Genomic DNA, 19,923 nt, shown 5'->3' on the forward strand with positions numbered 1-19,923 from the left:
GGCTTGCCAGGACTCCTGAGCAGCTAGGCTCTAGAGTTGGGCTGTCTAATAACTTTTTTGCAATAATGGAAATGTTCTATGTGCAGTCCAGTAGGGTAGCCACTGGCCAAACGAGGCTACTGATTACTTGAGGTGTGCCTCGTATAACTGAACTTATCGTGTTATTTAAACAATTTTTTTTTTCTAACGTGAAAAGGATAAAACAAAACTCTTGACAATTGTAAAGTGAACACCTATATGCCAACCTAGATTCTATACTTAACATCTTTTTTACTGTAATATCTCTTATAATAAATCTTAGTTTTTCACTTAACTGGTGTAATTGGTGCCAGTAAGCTATTTTATTTTATTTTTTTTTGTAGTGCTACTTAATTTTGATTAAATTTAGATAGCCACATGTGTCTAGTGGCTACCCTTTGGACAGTATAACTCTAGAGCATGGCTTGGTAACCTGTTTGCCATGGAGCACTAGATGGTCCTTTTCACTCCTCAAAATGCATGCCCATTGTCTTCAGATTTGCCGTGGAAAGTCAAATGATTTCCACTTCATTATGCAAGTACACCATCATCTTCAGGTCTTTTGTAAGTGAAATATTTCTGTTCCAGTTGTAGACCATGATGACTGTGCAGTATGAAATCGTCTTATAATTTTCTTGCATTTAGATGTCAACCTCAAGGAGAAAGAGGAACAATCGCCTTTGGAACTTCCAGTGGGCCCACAGTGTTTGGTTGTTCCTCAAAATAACCTTCATTCTCTGGCTCCGTTGAATAAGCTGATCCATTCAAAACTGAACAAGGTTGAGGAGAAATCGTGCTTATATTAAAAAATCTTTAAGTCTTTGTCCCCATTCTCTAACTTCCTTATGTTTTGGCTATTTAGCTCTATCCCTACTATCTACTAGAATTTCTCATATTTAAACCAAGATGGGAGACTAGGTCATTAGGAAAATATTATCATCTACAATTTTCTTATACTTTGATCTGTCTTTTATTTGATCGTAAGCTGCTGATGGACAGTGATCATTATAAACTGAATTTTGTATAGTACTAGTTTTATATGAAACTAGATTTTTATTGCACTCAGATTATGTTCTTTTTACCTCCTTCCTTAATAAAGAGACCACTTGAAATAATGCAAGTACTGTTTCTGCACCTCATCCCACCTCTTCCCTATTCATGAGATGGTGCAGAACCCCAGCACAGTCTTTTCCATATAGTAGGTGTTTTTAAGTTTGTTGAATTGGTTGCTGTCTTGCTCTGTCTTTAGATTATTTGCCTTTAGATTATTTATCTTGGGTATAGGTATTGGTATCAGGAATTGGTATCAGGCTGAGTCTATTTGTATGGATATTTTTAATGTAAACATAAATGTAACTGAGATGATTTATATATTCTATTGTTAGACTACTTTGTTTTGATTCGAAGTGTGTGAACCTGTGAGCATGAACTGTGCTGTAAGTTTAACCACTGACCCCTTTCATTAATAACTGGATTCTTAGCATGAATGGATAATGAAGTAGAATAGAAAATTTTAAAAATTTAATAAAGATAACAAAGATAAATGAAAGATTTGAGGGTGAGTTCAGAATCTGCCTTGGCTGACTTCCATATGATGAACAGTAAAGTTGGATAACTACCACTCAAAATCTCTGGACTACATTGTCCTAATTTGAACTGTGTGATGTGGTGGAGAGAATACTGATTTAAGAATCAGAAGTCTTAATTACAGATCAGCTTAACTATTTTCCCTTAAATTGCCATTGGGAATCCTTTTTTTGCCCTTATGTCATCATGGTTAACTTAGTTCCTGAGGTGGCCCTCTTGTTTGGTTTCTCAGAAATAAGAGGAAGGTTGGTTACTGTTTGATCGGTTACTAGAGGTCCTGTTGGGACAATGTATTTTAAACTTAGAGCATTTTTTTTTTTTTTTTTTTGAGACGGAGTCTCGCTCTGCCACCCAGGCTGGAGTGCAGTGGCTGGATCTCAGCTCACTGCAAGCTCCGCCTCCCGGGTTCACGCCATTCTCCTGCCTCAGCCTCCCAAGTAGCTGGGACTACAGGCGCCCGCCACCTCGCCCGGCTAGTTTTTTGTATTTTTTAGTAGAGACGGGGTTTCACCGTGTCAGCCAGGATGGTCTCGATCTCCTGACCTCGTGATCCGCCCGTCTCGGCCTCCCAAAGTGCTGGGATTACAGGCTTGAGCCACCGCGCCCGGCCAACTTAGAGCATTTGAATATATTTTACTGTAAAGACAAGAAGGACAAAAAGGGTGATTAGGGAAACAAAATCTCAAGCCAGAGATTTTTTTTTTTTTTTTTTTTTTTTGAGATGGAGTCTCGCTCTGTCGCCCAGGCTGGAGTGCAGTGGCGTGATCTCAGCTCACTGCAAGCTCTGCCTCCTGGGTTCACGCCATTCTCCTGCCTCAGCCTCCTGAGTAGCTGGGACTACAGGCGCCCGCCACCACGCTTGGCTAATTTTTTGTATTTTTTTTTTAGTAGAGACGGGGTTTCACCGTGTTAGCCAGGATGGTCTCGATCTCCTGACCTCATGATCCACCTGCTTCGGCCTCTTTTTTTTCTTTACTGTAAGAGCCAGGAAATTCAGTGTCATGCAGTGGGATAAAAGTTAGGCATTAGAACAAATTAAAAAAGGAGATGAGAACTTGTCTGGGTGAGGTTAGTCCTCCCAATGAAGTGATTCAGACCATCTTCCCTGCATGCTAGGGGTTTTTCCAGACATCCTTCATTTTAGTCTGGGGCAGGAAGAACAGGGTGCTGCTGTGAAGTGATAAACCATTGAGGTTTGACAGTGTGACCTGAAGGTTTGAAGGTGTGACTAGAAGCTGTGTGCTAAGCTTCTAGCTAACAGTATGGCCAGAAAGGAGTGAGTAAAATGTGTGGTTTCCCAAATAAAAAAGGCTTTTGCAGGAAAGGAGCCAGAAAATAAGCAAATTAATACTTCATATATTCATATTTGTGTGTTACGTGCATGTTTTGCACAAAAGTGAATTTGGAACACAAAGTACCAGAACATTCAAAACTCTCACATTTCTCTTCTTTCTGTTTTATTAACTGGTTGTGATAAGGTTTAATACTTCCAACTTTGTGCCTCTTTAATCAAAAGGCCAAGTAGGGAGTTTCAATCCCATTTGAAGTTACTGTTATCTTCTGGTGCTGATTGTGTTTTCCTTTAAAGGAGAAATTTGCCTTTTCCAGCAATTCAGAGCTTGGTAATGAAGAGAATACAGAAGGAGCAGCTAGCAAATTTGACTTTCCCATCATCAGTTTCATTCTGCCTCTTTTCAAAACTATGAACAAATCTAGATTTTATAGTCAATTCCTTTTAACTTGATCCACTTTGTTCATCAAGTGCACTTGTAGGCATCATACCTCTTACATGTGCTGCAGTTTCAATAATGAAAAAGACAGACTTATGGACTTTATATTATGTTAGAGAGACAATACGTAAAAAGTATAAAAAAGGGTGCTCTGCACTTGTCTAGTCTCCATCCTGAGAACTATTCATCTTTTCTCCAGCTATATGGATGTAAATCAAAACAGAAAAATGCCTCAACATCACCAGTATCTATCTGCATGGGGCAGTAAGATATGCAGCCACAGAATGGTTTCTCTAGAGCAATGGTGGCACTGGTACTCCAAGACTCATGGCAGGATGGAGAACCTGGCTCAGTATGATATGTCAGGATTTCTCGACTGCAGTCCTGGTGTTTCCCCTATTACAACCTTAGGGGAAGAAAAACAAGAAAACAGTTACTTATTTTGAAGTGTAAGAAATCCTGTCTGTAGTGCTAACGTTTATTAGTCCTAGCCTATGAAGCGTGTGATACTTTTATTGAACCTATGAGAAAAGTGAGGCTTGAGGATTTGGTTGACTTATTCAAATTTTATAGATAAGAACGACTTGAATCTTGGACTTCAAGTAACAATTTTTAACATTTATGAGAGCCTACCGTATACATGCCAGGTTGTAGTTAGACACTTTGAGATGGATCTTATCTCATTTAACCCTCACAGCAACCTTGGATGGCCAAAAAATTCACTGTTTTACTATGGTGAATACAGGACTTAGAGAAATGAAGTACCTTCCCTGAAGTCACATGTGGGAGCTAGGGGCCAGCATTTCAAGCCAGATTTTCCTGGTTCCAGGATTCATACTTTGTGGCAAGACCTTGTTGGAAGCCTAGGTCCTTCTGAATTCATGGTCCATTGTGCTCTGTCTTCAGTCAGGCCTGATTTTAAACAGGAATGAAGAATTAGCAATAACATTTCCTTATGCAAGTCAATGAACTTCTTCACTTTAGTTTCTTCATTTGTGAAATGGGGACAATAATAAATACTTGTAAATGTTGGGAGGTTTTAATATGGTTATATTTACAAGACGTACTCCAATACATGACAGTATCTCTGTCACCTTTTCAACATCCGCTATTACTACACCCCAGCCCCTGCCCCCGTCACCCACTTCCTATCTTTTCTCACAGAACTTCTTTATTTCTTATTTTGGCATTGAGATAAAGGAATACGGACTATCTTTACTCTGATTTGGGATTGACAAAACCAATCCAGGATGGAGGGAAAGAAGAAAATGCCCAGCAGCAAGTATTCCTGAAGCGCCCAAACTCCACACATGAAACTTTACCTTCATTATCGAGTAAAATTAGCCTCTGGGAGATGTTTCATCTGACGGCCTGCACATGATGATGTGGCCGACTTCAGGGGCTACATGTCCCTGTATCAGCAATTTCCCCTGCTGCTCTGTGCCTCTCCATCCCACGCTCCTTATTAACCACTATCACCTGATTTGAAGAACAATTTCAATTGGTTTCCTAGAACTGTAATCAGAAGATTGAAAAAAACTGAATCCAGTAAAAGTGAAAGTCAATGAGAGATCTCAGTACATTCTGGCAGGGTCCACCTCATGGTAGAGTGATAAAAATGAATTTTTTAAAGTCTTCAGTATAGGTGAAAATGTGAGGCCTTGCTGGAAGATTTTAGGGACAGATTTATGAAGTGAGATTTCGTAGATTTCAAATAGAGAAATAATTTGCTAGTATCTTTTTCTTAAAAAATCAAATGCGAAATTATCACACACAACTGATGGAATATCAATGGGAACATCTTTTCTGGAGGGCATTTGGTGACATATGTTAGAGTTCTTTAAATACCTATACCCTTTGACATATAATTTTATGCTTAAAAAGTTTCCCTAATGAAATATTCAAAAGTACAGACCAAATAGATTTTACAATAGCAAAAAATTGAAAACAATTTAAGTATCCAACAGTAGTGGATTGCCTAAATAAATGGTGGTTTATCCCTGTGAGTAATATTTTAAAAATAACATTTCAGATGAATTTCTTTAAAATAATGGAATACATATTATTTATTAGAAAATAATAAATCAGAAATACTGTGTAAGGAATGATACCAACCTTGATAGTAAATGTAACATACAGAGAAAAAACTGGAAGAATATATGCCACAATTTTATAGTGGAATTATGGATGTTTTAAAGTAATTTTAAAAAATACACTTACCTGAAATAAACATAGATAGAAAAAGGAACTTGTAAAAAAATAGTGACATATAGGAGAACATTTCTAACAGAGAGACTATTATTTAAACTAAGAGCTAAATATTTTAATCATTACACTTCTTTTATATATGTCTATATTTTTATATGTAGAATTTTAGTCATCTCTTTTACCAGCAGTTTCTCTATGTTAGTTTTTTGTTAATGATGTTTTATTTTCTCCAAAGATGTATACAAAATTTTATCTTTTCAGCCCTCAAATATTGATTTTGAGCATTATTTTGCAAAGAGTACTAAGTGGTTGTTAGTTGAGATAGAGAATCTACAGCTCTTGACCATCTTTCCTTTCCCATCAGTATCAGCTTTCATCATACAATTTCCTCTTACCACTTTGGTCAAGAGGTGGGGCAGAAAATTTTGAGTTAGAATAACATTCGAAGACAATTTATTTCTGCCTTTCATGTTAAAACCCCTTAGGGATCCAGGACCGGAAAGGCCAGCTTCTCCCTCATTTTGACATCAGCTTTCTCCACCTGCACCACTGCATAGCACAGATACAGGTAATATCCGCTTTTATTTTCTCAGATCTTTCTACCAGATTATCCTTAGTCTTACTAGTTCTAGAAATATGGCATTTAATTACAAATGACTTAGCATTATAACAGGAATGACAGGAAAGCATTCGCTACTGATTCTATTAGAGCTGCATTACTCTGAAGGAAATTGTAGTTCAGTATTAACAAAAAGTTATTTTCTCTTTCTCAATATGCTATGACTTTTGCTTTGTGTTATCAAAATAAAGAATAGAGATTTGAGGGGCTAATTACTTTTTACTTAAGTCTAATGATTTATATATTTTATCCATCTTGAATGACTCTGTAATAGAAAATACTTATTTTTCTTAGGAAATTAGGGAAAATGTGACTGGGTTAGAAAATTTTGTAAATTAAAACAATTTAGAAAAGAATATGGTTACATGTGCAATTTGTTTTTTCATATTTCTCGTTTCTTGGGTATCATCTTTTTATATTGACTAACATAAGTAAATTTTAGGTATTTGCTATTTAATTATTCTTTTTTATATTGACATTTATTAATAAATTGAATCTTTTATGGACATTAATGACTGCCTGTTGACAACTTTTATTTTCATTTAGGCTTCTCTGGCAATATAATATACTGGAAGATTATTTCTAAAATTTTAATGTACATGGAATCATTTGAGATTAAAAATACATTTGTCTGGGCTCCAACTGAAGTGATTTTTATTTAGTACATCTTGCAAAAGGCACTGAATCTGGAATGTTAACCAATTTGCAATATTAACCCTCAAATAATTCTTTTGTAGAGGGTATATGTGATACATTTTGGGAAACACTCTGGTAGAGTCAAGTATAGTTGAAAAGAATGCAAGAACTTTGTTATATTTATATGTATGTTAGAATACATGTAAGTTTTTAAAAGCCAAGCTATTTTTATTTTTTCAGAATTTAGATTTTTTGTTGAACTGATAGTTTTAAAGTGTTTCAGTGATTTATGGTGGTATCAATTTTGCCCAACATTTGTATATGTATTTTGAATATTTTGAGCAAAATTGGCTGGATGAATAGAACAATAATCTATTGGTAGATTTTTTTTCTCATCATTTCTGTATTTTCTAATTATTATGACTGTGATCACTAGAAGTATAAATGACTTTACCAAAAATGTTGAAAGATTTTTCATTTCTTCTATAAATGAGGCTCACTCTACATGCTTTAGGCACTTAGTTAATAAACACACACCAACAGACACAGACACACACACATCTCTCAGCATCAAATCCTGGTATGTTCCTATTGGCTGACATTTTAATTTTTCTTTCAACAGAAGCCATCCTGTTGCAGGATTTGAATGCAAAACTTATCTTCTTACTCTAAAGATGAATGATCAGGGAGAGATTTATTCAACCCTGAGATTTTTGCAGTCTCCTTCAGAGTCACAGAATAGATTAAGGCCTGATGATACTCAAAGGCCTGGGGAAACTGATGACAAAGGTATGCATTTTAAGCATCTACATTCACCTGTTTCTTATGGATTGCCAAACTTTTGACATTTGAAAACAGATTCCTATCTGTACTTCTGGTTCTTAGCTGGTAATAAGAAACTATAATGGGGTAGAGTAGTAGAAGTATTTTTTTTTAAGTTGTGAGGATGGAGAAATGAGTGAATTCTTTTAAATTTGAGAAGCTAGCAGAATGTTTTTATTTAAATCTAGTCAAGAAGAATTTGTGAGGCCTTGATAATAAAGGACAGACTAGAGTCTGAAGAAAACCTTACGTTTTCTTAGAGACGTAAAAGTATAAGAGAGTGTGTAAGAAATGAAAAATCAATGTTAAAACAACATTTTTATGCAGATAGAAGATATTTTATGTGCCTTAAGTATTTACCAAATCTTAATGGCAATGATGGAGAAACAATGTTTGAATCAAAAGGGCATTCTAATTTTTCTATTGCTCTCTCTCTCCCTTCAAATATGATCATTGTTAAACTCTACAATGAGAATAACTTTGACTGCTTTAATATAATCAGAGATACAACTTTCAGACACTGAGGATCTCAAAAGCGAAAGGCTATAGTATTGTTTAGAGAAAAATAGAATTGATGAAAAAGAAAGAAAAGTTGATTTCTAGAAACTCCCTCAAAGATGGAGCCATCCGTATTTGCAGCTTCAGAATATCCACTATTTGACTACTAATTTCTTAGATTATTGACTGCTTTTTCCTTTCTCTTCATGATTAGTTGTGATCACAGGAAGGAGCACACATGCTAGCTTAGATTTTACTACATGTTTTGTGTCTACTGCTATTGGTGCTTTTATGCGGGATGGACTTTTTAAATCCTATAGAACTATTCCTGTGTGGGGGATTTCTACAATGCATGCATGTACCTTCCAGATTACACATTTAAATATACTTATGTGATATATTTTTGTCAAAGTTTTAGAGAAGATTGTCTCTTTGTTTCAAATGGTTTCTCAGGTCAAGGTTAGTAGTGAGCCGAGCTCTTCCCCTGGTGATTATTTTCCTTATTGTTGTATTTAAAGAGTTTTCAGTGCCCTGGCGTCTCATTGCAGTGACTCTTGGGATCCTCTGTTTATTTCTTCTGATGATAGTCACAGTGTTGGTGACAAAGAGTGAGTAGTAAAATACAGCTGTCTTGTCTGAGTAGCAGCAGTAACCCCTAATTGTGCAGATATTAACCATGCTCCATCCATTGTTCCCCGTCTGTAATCAGAGAGTGTCCCAGGTGGCTTTGGCCTTTGTTGGTGATTTTTTTCTGGGCATATCACAGTGTCATTTTTAATGTACTTAACCTTGACCATGAATCTGTGATGAGCTGTCTCACTGTGTATAATACATGGTAATATTCCTTCTCATAGAGGATTTAGTAATACATGTATTCTGCCATTTGGGTTTGATTATTGTGAATCTGAGATAAACATTCTTTGAGGGACAACTGTTCAAAAGAAATTATGGCTTTCTCTTGACATTTCTCAAAGTATGTAATGACGAAATGGTTTAGTAAAACAATCTACACATGCTGTTACATAATATTAAATTTAAGCTTTATCTTTTGTTTGAATTCCTCATATCTTTAGAGAAAAATCACTGGTATTTTATATTCAGATAAAATTACATATCTGGATCTTACTCTCTCTTCTGCTGTGGATATTCTATCTGCTCCAATAATAATTGTGCTATCCCTTCATGTTTCTTAGTTCAGATTTTCATATGCAGAAGATATGTGGTTAAATGTTGGCAAATTGACTTTTACTTTCGCGCTTATTTATAAATGATGTGTTATTAAAAATGAACTAAACTGAGAAATAAGGTGTCACCTTCATAATTTTATTCAGATATTTTATTTTATTTATCCTACACTTAAGTTGCTAATGGTGAGAAATTTATGTTTCCCTTTTTATGGTCAGTTTGTTGAGGTATTACTTTCTAAATGTCAAATGAGTAATTAAAGTAATAACTAAAGTAATGATTAATGGTTGTCAGAGTAAAATTTTTTCCTTTGTCTTAAATTTCAATATTTAACTATTATGAGTACTTATTTGTATTATATGTATGCTATTTTAGTCTTTCAGTGTGTTCAAGAAAAACATGAACAGCAGGAAATTCTAAGAAACTGTAGTGAAAAGTACATCATGCAAAATGATAACTACTTAAAAGAGCAGCTTTTGACAAATAAGACTTTAAAATATGACAGTCTCAAAAAAGACAGCTTTCTGCAGAAAAAGGAACTGGATTCACTCCTCATGCTAAAGAGCAGATGTCATAGAGAAAATGAGATCGTTTTAAAATTTTTGCAAAATACAGGTACGAAGGAAATCTTGAAAGAAAGATTGCATGATTTTACATTATTTCTTCCCCTCCATAATCCTTGAAGCCTAATAAACAGGCTTATGATATGTATTAGTGATCTCTGAGGTCTACTGGGCAACTTTTAGTCTGTGCCTTATAGATGTAGTGTGGGTATCTTGGAGGTTTGCTTGTTTCAAATACGGAATTGGGACTCCAGGATCCATGTTTGGATTAGTAAAAGCCTATAGTTCCCAAAACTCATTGGCACGTCTTACATTATTACTGCTCCCAAAAGGTGAACTAGTATGTAAACTCCCCTGAAAATTCTGATCATTTCGGTCCTGTGAGCAAATTAAAGACTTCCACTTTTTGCTGACATAGAATATGGAGGTTTTCAGTTAAAATATATTTGCACTAAAATGGGCACAAGGACTTTTATTTGGATGCTGTTAGAAAGATAATTGTGTGTGTTATGCACATATGTGTGTTTCCATTCTGCCTTGATTTCACATATTTGGTCTATTTGTGATCAATATGTACTCCCTCCTGCACATCTACAAGATTTGCCATAGTGTTAATGTTTGTGCAACTCTGTGTGATGATACCATTAAAAGCACCTAAGGTATAAAAATATTAAATCTCATACAGTAAACTCTATTATCTTGCATAATGATGGAATTAATTGACCTGGTTAATCAACAATTACTAAATATTTGTTTAGGATTTAGAGTTTACAAAGAACTTTTGTATATTTAATCTCATTTAGGCACGGTAATTAGTAGAAATTTACCATCTCCATTTTTAAAGGTTGAGTAATATTTTAAAAATTTAGTATGGTATAAAATATATGAGGAAAAGAAAAAGTTAAAAAAAATTTTTCTTTTATTTAGAAAACATTCTAAAATCTTTTTTAAAAACTTAATTCAGTTTTATTATTTTTAGACAATTTTATTATTATTGATATACAAAAATGCATATTTTTAATGTTTTCAATTTGATGAATTTGGACAGAACTGAAACCATCACCACAATCAGAGTAATAGATATATCCATCATCTCCAAAAGTTTCCTCATGTCTTTTTATTTATTTATGTATTTGCGGTCACAACATGAGATCTACCCTCTTAATAAGTTTTTAAGTGTACGATACAGTATCATTAACTATTGGCACTACGCTGTACAGCAGATCTCTAGAACCTAGGCATCTTGTATGACTGAAACTTTATGCCATTGAACAACTCTTCATTTCCACTTCCCTCCAACCCTGGGCAACTACCATTATATGCTTCTGTGAGTTTAACTATTTTAGATCCCTCATATAATTGGAATAATAAAGTATTAGTTCTTCTGTGACTGGCTTATTTCACTTAGCATTATGTCCTCAAGGTTCATCCATGTTGTCATATACAGAAGGACTTACTTCTTTTAAAAGCTGAATAATATTCTGTTTTTTGTATATAACACATTTTCCTTAGCCATTCGTCCATCAATGGACATTTAGGTTGTTTTCATAGCTTGGCTATTGTGAATAATGCTGCATTGGACATGGGAGTGAAGGTATCTCTTGTATTCTAGAATCTTGATGAACCTCGTATTATCATTATTGATTGCTATTGGGATTTTATTTAGTTATGGAGGGCTGAGAAACATATTGCTCTGGTTAGCAGAATACCAGATGACAAGAAGTTTGATGATTCACCTAATATATTGTAGGCAAATTCTCTGAAGACCACTGGTCCTGTTGTGGAGTAAACTGTTATTATTTTACCATGCAGAAGAAAGACTGGAAGGGATGTAAACAAACTTGTCAACATTGTAGATCATCTCTTTTGAAGATAGATGACAAAGATGAACTGGTATTTTACATTCACTTTTATTCTCTTGGACTCTGTCTCTCAATGTTGGACCTAAGATACTGAAGACAGACTGGAGTCCAGAATGAGAGACCTTAGCTAGTCTTTGTGTGTCTGTTGTGTGAGCAAAATGGTATAGTTAAGAGGCTCCCAGGAAACACTCCCTGCTAGTGGTCATATAATTCTGCTACTTACTAAATATTCAATACATGTTATCTATCGTGATAACCATTATTATTAAGGATGCTGTTTGCGTCTTTGCAAATCATCTCCCTATGAGTGGTTATACTGCAGACTCCTTAGAAAGGGAGATGGATGACCTCTAGTATTTATTTAACCTCTCTGAGCCTATCTTCAAAATGGAGATAATAATGAGGAACATAAAAGTGATAACAGCTTTACCAATTTGCCTCAATAGTGATTTTCATTGCATTTGTAGGTAACACTCACTTAACATTGTTATATATTATCTCAAGATGTGTATCTTTAAAACAGAATTGTAAAAAGAGAAAATATAGTGACATATTGTAACAATATTGAATGATAGTGATAACAATATTGAATATAACAATATTGAATTTTTAAAAAATTGTGTTTAAAATTTTTAAAAAGTGTTACTAATAAAAGTTATCCAAATACTCAAAACACGTTTTTATAGAGATATGTTTGCAAAGATTAGCCTGAAACCTTTATTCATTGTTTAGGAAAACAACAGAAAATATATATGCAAATCTAATGAATGTTTAAAATCATAGCATAAAAGAATTCATGATATCAAGTTATGAAATAATTTCATATGATAATTTCATATCAAGTGTAAAACAGTCACATTTAAACTTATATTTTAAAATATATTTAGTCATTTAGTCAGACATTATGTAATATGTCACTTGGATATATTACATTTTAGACATAGTAAATACTTTCAAATACTTCACCCATTCCAGCTGTGGAACTATAGCAAGGCTTCCTCTTATGGGGCTTAAGATTTTACTGCACCCCTATCATACACACACCTTTTTATTTTAATAGATTTGTTCTGAGGACTCCTTTCTTCACTTAAGATTAAGTGATGATCAATTTTCTACATCCTAAGTATTCTCCTGGCGTGTGATTTTGGATAGTTTCATAAAGCATTATAAAAATATTTAACAACTTTCCTGTTGGTAGATATTTGGATTTGAAACTTTCCATGTTTTAAATAATCTGTGATACTGACAGCCATTTTTTTAACATAAATGAATAATATATTAATACGAGGGGGAAATGACTTTGGGAAATGGAAAGGCAGGGATCTAGGGAAGAGAGGTTTTTCTAGCGAGAACGGATGAAGGATGATGTGGAGAGTAGCAGAGTACTGACCATAGAAACAGCCGGCCCCTTGACCTGTGCTTGTTCTCACTCATCACACAGATGGGAATTTAGTCACTTAATATGTTTTGTTTCTATTATAGGCCTTCATTCAATCTCAGATTTATGAAAATAATTACTGGATTGGATTATCATATGATAAAAGGGAAAGTAAGTGGAAATGGATTGATAATGGCACATCTCCTGGAATGTAAGTGTCTGGAATGCAGTCAAACAATAACACTGGTGTGGGGGGGTGAAAAGATTGTGTCTAAAGAGAGTCTCTTCTCATTTCACACAGTTTAACTCATTTTTAAGCAGGAGTCTTTAGTAACAATTAGAACAATGAGTAAGAGTGTTTTAGGAAGTATAGGTAGAAAAGGAAGAGAAGGCCATAAAGAGTTATTAATAATAATTTTAAAAGTATCATGCTAAACACATGCCCAGAAATATGTATTATGAGGTACATAAAATGAAACAAAATCATAAAGGAAGGTGGGTGGTACGAACTGATTGGACCATCCTATAAGTCAGCCATAATGATCCCTCCCACAACCACAAATGAGTATCCTGAGTATCCAAAAAATTTATTTCGAGTTACTTTATATGATTAGTTTATACACACATAGCATATAAAACATGTAATATATATGTATATACACCTTCACTATAGACCTTCTATTTTGAAGTACATTATTAGTAAACTCTTGGGTTTACATTTAGTTCTAATCTGGTTAAACTATTCACTGACTTTTAAAAAATCTTAATTATTATAATTTTAAGTGTGGGTTCTGCAAGTATTGTAATTCTGGACTGCAAACCTGCAAAAGATGTCATGCAGAGGGAATTACCTTGATGTAATCATGTTCTTCAAGCACACTCCCAGGCAGACTATTCCAGAGGTCACAGAACAGAAGGGCTTACAGGCCCAATTAAGATCATCAAATCACAGTTGGTTAAACCAGAGTAAAACCCATAGCACAGTGCAAAGGGAAAGAGAGGATAAGTTGTTGCACTCGGGATAAGGTGCAGGGTGAAAGGATCACCTGAATCTTGGGTTATGCAGTCTTCATACGACCTGACTCTCTACTGCATAATCCTCCCCTGATGATGATATGGGGCCATCTTGTGGTGTGAGTAAGGGGACCCAACAGACAAAGTTTTTGTGGCCAGCACACGTGTTTTTCTACAGGGAAGATTCTGTCTTACAGGAATGTGTAAGCCTGGCCACAGCTGTACGTTTCCAGTTAACCTGATGAGCAGCTGTGGATTTAATCTGTGTTTCTTGGGCAGAGACCAGAATGGGAATCACCAATGGGTGGGGAATTTAAGACCTCATGAATGTTGAGTGTGTATGAGCCTCATGTATATTTTGTGTATGTTTAGTGTCTATTTGATCCCTTCTTTTTTTGTCTATGTTTAATGCACACATACTTTATTTACGGTATCTATATCTAACACCTCATATGTTACTAATTTTACCTGTTCACACCTAACACATCTTGTGAGTTCTACCTGTGCCTTACAAGCTACTTGGCTTCATTTATCTTCCTTACCTGTTTCTTTATTTTCCTGTAGCAGATTTGAACTTTCTTAAGTAATACAGCAAATGCAAACATATGAGGGATGCTTTTTGATTTTGAATTCTTAAGTTGGATTATCAGTTTTCTTTTCTGCTTAGATCCAAGGTTCAAGACAATTCTAGGTGGTTTATACTGAACGTATATCCCTTTGGGTTCTCAGTCCTACGTAGCTTATCTTCTACTTAGAATCTCCATCTTGAGTGGAATTCATTTCAGCCTACTACATCCATTAAGGGAAAAACTATCTTCAGTGCTTCACTTGTTCTCTGCAGTGAGTTTACTTTACTTCATATTCAGCCTGAGTATGAATCTGCTTCTTATCAGTTTATGAAGTTATTCAAGAAGGCTTAACATTTTTTATTCAGTATTTTAAATTGTTTTTAAAGAACTCACTTAATCAACCATTTTACTAAAATAGAAGTCATGCTTTAGATATTTTTCAAAGAATTGTCATTAGCTAATAACTCCTAGCTATAGGGTGGGGGAGGAAAGGAGACAGAACACAAACAATCAATCTCATCCCTGACTATATTCCAATTCTTCCCTTTTCTTCTTACAATATATATACATGAGCCCTGGTTATCTATGTTACACATATTCAATTCCTCTCTCTCTCTCTCTCTCTCTTTTTTATTGTTTTTAGAGGCAGGATTTCACTTTGTCACCAGGCTGGAGTGCAGTGGCATGATCTCAGCTCACTGTAGCCCCGACCTCCTGGCTCAGTCTCCTGAGTAGCTAGGACTGCAGGCATGTGCCACCACACCCTGATAATCTGGTAATTTCTGTATTTTTTGTAGAGATGGGATCTCACTATGTTGCCCAGGCTGGTCTTGAACTCCTGGGCTCCAGTGATGAGCCCACTTCGCCCTTCCAAAGTGCTGGGGCTACAGGTGTGAGCCATTGTACCTGGCCACCTTCTTTTTAATCTCTCACTTTTATTGAAAAAAAATTAGCACAGGAAAGCAATATATCATAATTTCATTGCAATATTGCAAGGTACTTTTGCCTTCTGACCAAAAATTGTCAGTGTGGAATAAAATGGGAGATTGTGGGTGTGATTAAGAGGTCATGATTCTATTTAATGGACTAAGAACAAAAGAAAATATTTTAGTGATGAAGTTATGATAAACATTTCCATATTCTAGACATTTAGGCAACAGAATTTAAAAAAATCATGATTTATGTAACTGTAAGCTTTGGAATTAAACAGCTGGCTACATATGTTTTCTGTTCTACAGTAATTCTACAATAATGCGTTCTTCTTCTGGGAGAGGAGAATGTGCATTTTTGACCTCAACAAGAATGGCAACTATTGATTGCATTCAAAAGTACAATTGTATCTGTGAGAAGAGAACTGACTCTATTTTCTCTGATTCAGTGTGCGCTAAGAAGAAAAGGTGAAAATGGAATGTTTTCTTTTTTTGTTTCCTATAATAATTTGTGATTATAAATCATTGCTTTTAACTACAGGACTTAATTAATTCTTGAAAAAATAAAGATGAACAGGAAGAAAAAGAAAATTCTTTTGGACTATGACTTTAACGATCAGATGCCGTCTTTCTTCCTGGAAAAGAGGAGATTTTCTCTTTTGAGAGTGGTTATTCCTTCCTTTAATGTCCCTGAGGAATTATTCATTCTTTCTAAATTCTTGGAACTACCTATAGAACCAGTTAGAGAACTCTGATATTATATCCTGGGTCTTTTTCTTATCAATAGGATAAATTATTTCAGCATCTTCTGGTTTTGATAAGCAGTTGTGAGCTACAATATAGTTATTTTTTTCTTCCCATCTAGAAGTTACCTCATCTTTTAAAACGTTTGTTTTGCTATAAAATATAACTTGAAACTTACTGAAAGTTGCAAGAATAGTACAAGGAACTTCTATATAATCTTTACTCATACTTACTAGTTGTTTATATTTTGCTCTGCTTTATATTTGTCTCTCTTTCTATCCTCCACTTAATAATAAGTTGAGGCCTTCATGCCCCTTTGTCTAAATATTTTCCAAGATCAAGGACTTTGTTTTATATAATCACAGTGCAATTATCAAACTCAGAAAATTTAGCATTATTACAGTACGATGATCTAATCTGTAATCCATGTTCAAATTTTGTCAATTGTCCCAATATGTCATTTATATGTATTTTTAAAAACTCCATGTTCAGGATAATGCAGTGCATTTGATTGTAATGTCTCTTTAGTCTCCTTTAATCTGAAACAGTTCTTTAGGCTTTCTTTCTCTTGACCTTGACATTTTAAAAATTAACTTTATTGAGTTTTACTTTTCATGCAATAAAATGCACTCACTTTAAGTCATGAAGAATATGACTTTTAACATCTATCTATATATATATATCTTACACAGTATGAAATCAAGATATATAATATTTTCATCATCTCTAAGAGTTCCTTTCTGTACTTCCCCACCCACTTTGCCCCAGGCAACTAGTGATATGCTTTCTATCACTACAAATTAGTTTACCTTAGTCTAGAATTTAATGCATCATGTACTCTTCTGTATCTGGTTATTTTTACTCAGCATGTTTTTGAGTTTTATCTATGCTTTTGTGTATCAGTATTTCATTCTTTTTCTTACTAGGTAGTATTCTATTGTACAGATATACCACAATTTGTTTCTTCATCCACCTGTGGACATGTGATGTGTTTCCATTTATTGGCTATTGTGAATAAAGGTGCCATGAACATTTGTGTGCAAGTATCTGTGTGGACATATTTTAATTTCTTTTTAGTAGATACCTGGGAGTCCGATTGCTGGGCCATCTGGTAAGTGTATGTTTACTTTTATTTATCTACTTTTTAATAAATGGGGTCTCTCTATGTTGCCCAGGCTGGTCTCAAACTCCTGGCCTCAAGCAATACTCTAGCCTTGGCCTCCCAAAGTGTTGTCATTACAGGCATGAGCCACCGTACCTGACCTACTTTTATAAAAAACTTCTAAACTATTTTCCAATGTAGTGGCATAATTTTACTTTCCCAGTTGCAACATATGAAAATTACATTTACTCCTCATCATTTTCAACACTTGATATTGTGTCTTCTTAATTGTAGCCATTATAGGAGCTGTATAGTGGTATCTCATTGTCATTTTTAATTTGTGTTTCCTTGAGGACTAATGATACTGAACATCTTTTGATGGGTTTATTGGCCATGTGTATATTTCTAAAACATTCATATGCCCACTTAAAAAATTGAGTTCATCTGTTTTCTGATAATGGAGTTGTAAGAGTTCCTTATATAATTTGGATACAAATCCTTTGTTAGATATAGATAATATGAATATTTTCTCCCAGGCTATGTCTTGCCTTTTCATTTTCTTAATGGTGTCTTTCAAGAAGCAGAAGTGTTAAAATTTTAGCCAGGAGGTGGGTGCACCAGAACCTCACAAATCATCACTAAAGAACTTACTCATGTAACCAAACACCACCTGTTCACCAATAACCTATGGAAAAATAAATAAATAAATAAAAATTTACTGAAGCCTAACATCATTTTTTCCTTATTCATACTTTTTGATGTTCTAGCTAAGAAATCTTTGCCTATGTTAAGAGCACAGAGATTTTCTCACATAATTGCTTCTAGAAGCTTGATAGTTTTATGTTTAGCTTATGTCCATTTCAAGTTAATTTTCCTATATAAGTGAGAAAAAAGTTGAGGTTCACTATTATTCCATATGGATATCCAGGTGTTTTTGCACTAGCTGTTAAAAAGACTTTCCTTTTCTTCATTGAGCTACTTTGGTGCCTTTGTACAAAATTAATTGACCTACCTGTGTCAGTCAATTTCTGGATTCTCTATTCTGACAGCATTTTATATGCCTATTCTTGTAATGGTACCATAATGTCTCAATTACTGTAGTTTTATAGTAGCCCTTGAAATCAAATGTGCCAATTCTCCAAATCCATTCTCTTTCAAAAGTATACTGGCTATTCCAGGTTCTTGCATTTTCTCAAAATATCTTCAAAAATGCCTAATGGGATTTTGGTCAGGATTGCTTTGACTCTTTAGATTAATCTGAGAGAATTGACGTCTTAATAATATTCTTAGAATTAATGAACATGATTTATCTCTCATTTAGTTAGGTCTTTTAAATTTCTCCGAGCAATGTGATACCTTTTGGAATATATTACACATTTTTTTTTTTTCTTTTTGAGACGGAGTCTTACTCTGTCACCCAGGCTGGAGTAGAGTGGCACCATCTCATCTCACTGCAACCTCCACCTCTCAGGTTCAAGCAATTCTCCTGCCTCAGCCTCCTGAGTAGTTGAGATTACAGGCATGCACCACCATGCCCAGCTAATTTTGTGTGTGTGTATATTTTCAGTAGAGACAGGGTTTCACCATGTTGGCCAGGCTTGCCTTGAACTCCTGACCTCCTGTGATCCACCTGCCTTGGCCTCTCAAAGGCTGGGATTACAGGCGTTAGCTACCACACCTGGCTAGAATACATTACACATATTTTGTGAAATTTATTTTTTGATCGTATTTTAAATGGAATTTAAAATAGTTTTCAAAGTATTTGTTGTTAGTTTATAGAAATAAAATTGAGTTTGTAAATTAGCCTCATATCCTATCACTTTGCTAAGTGTACTTCTTGTTTCTAGCAATTTTTTTTGTAGATTCCTTAAGAGTTTTCTATGTTCACAATCATGTCCTATGAGAATATGGAAAGTTTTACTTTTCCTTTCCTTTTCTTTCTCTTGTCTTATTGTACTGGCTACGACCTCCAGGACCATGTTAAAGAGAAGTGATTCTAATAGGCATTTGTTCCTCGTTCCCAATCTTACAGAGAAAAGTATTTAGTTTCTCACTATGATATATGAAGTCAGCTGTTGGCTTTTCATAGATTCTCTAGATCATTTTGAGGCAGTTTTCTTCTATTCTTAGTGTGTTAAGAGTTTTGTCATTAATGGGAGTTGATTTTTTATACATTTTTTCTGTGTCTATTGAGATAATTACATAGCCTTTCTCATTTCATCACTTAATATGGTGAATTGCATTGATTGATTTCTGCATGTTAAACAAAACTTGTACTTCTTGAATAAATCTCATGTGGTTGCAATATATTATATTCCTTATATGTTGCTGGACTTAACTGGGTAATTTTTAAAGGACTTTTGTGTTTATATTCATAAGAGATATTGATCTATTTAAAAATTTTTTAATGTTTACAGTATAGGGAAGACACTGGTCTTATATATTCATTTGGGATATTT

General features: G+C 34.6%; 1 protein-coding gene across 1 annotated transcript; it reads left to right on the top strand.

The window, feature by feature from the left end:
* The first annotated feature begins 1,922 nt into the window (after positions 1-1,922).
* Positions 1,923-17,405, top strand: LOC100424026 (killer cell lectin-like receptor 2). The gene is made up of 7 exons (XM_015151065.3): positions 1,923-6,111; positions 7,421-7,587; positions 8,637-8,726; positions 9,679-9,918; positions 11,617-11,759; positions 13,211-13,317; positions 15,928-17,405. Exons 2-7 carry the CDS (start codon positions 7,473-7,475, stop codon positions 16,088-16,090), a joined length of 858 nt encoding a protein of 285 aa, XP_015006551.2. The 5' UTR covers positions 1,923-6,111; positions 7,421-7,472; the 3' UTR covers positions 16,091-17,405.
* The last annotated feature ends 2,518 nt before the right edge of the window (positions 17,406-19,923 follow it).

The sequence above is a fragment of the Macaca mulatta genome, chromosome 11, assembly GCF_049350105.2.
Source record: "Macaca mulatta isolate MMU2019108-1 chromosome 11, T2T-MMU8v2.0, whole genome shotgun sequence".
Lineage (NCBI taxonomy): Eukaryota > Metazoa > Chordata > Mammalia > Primates > Cercopithecidae > Macaca > Macaca mulatta.

What these genes read in the sequence shown, in the direction of transcription:
- LOC100424026 (XM_015151065.3), top strand. Translation starts at nt 7,473, where the DNA reads ATGAATGATCAGGGAGAGATTTATTCAACCCTGAGATTTTTGCAGTCT. An exon ending in TGGGGAAACTGATGACAAAG is followed by an intron (nt 7,588 to 8,636) that starts GTATGCATTTTA and finishes TTGTATTTAAAG; the next exon opens with AGTTTTCAGTGCCCTGGCGT. An exon ending in AATGGCACATCTCCTGGAAT is followed by an intron (nt 13,318 to 15,927) that starts GTAAGTGTCTGG and finishes TCTGTTCTACAG; the next exon opens with TAATTCTACAATAATGCGTT.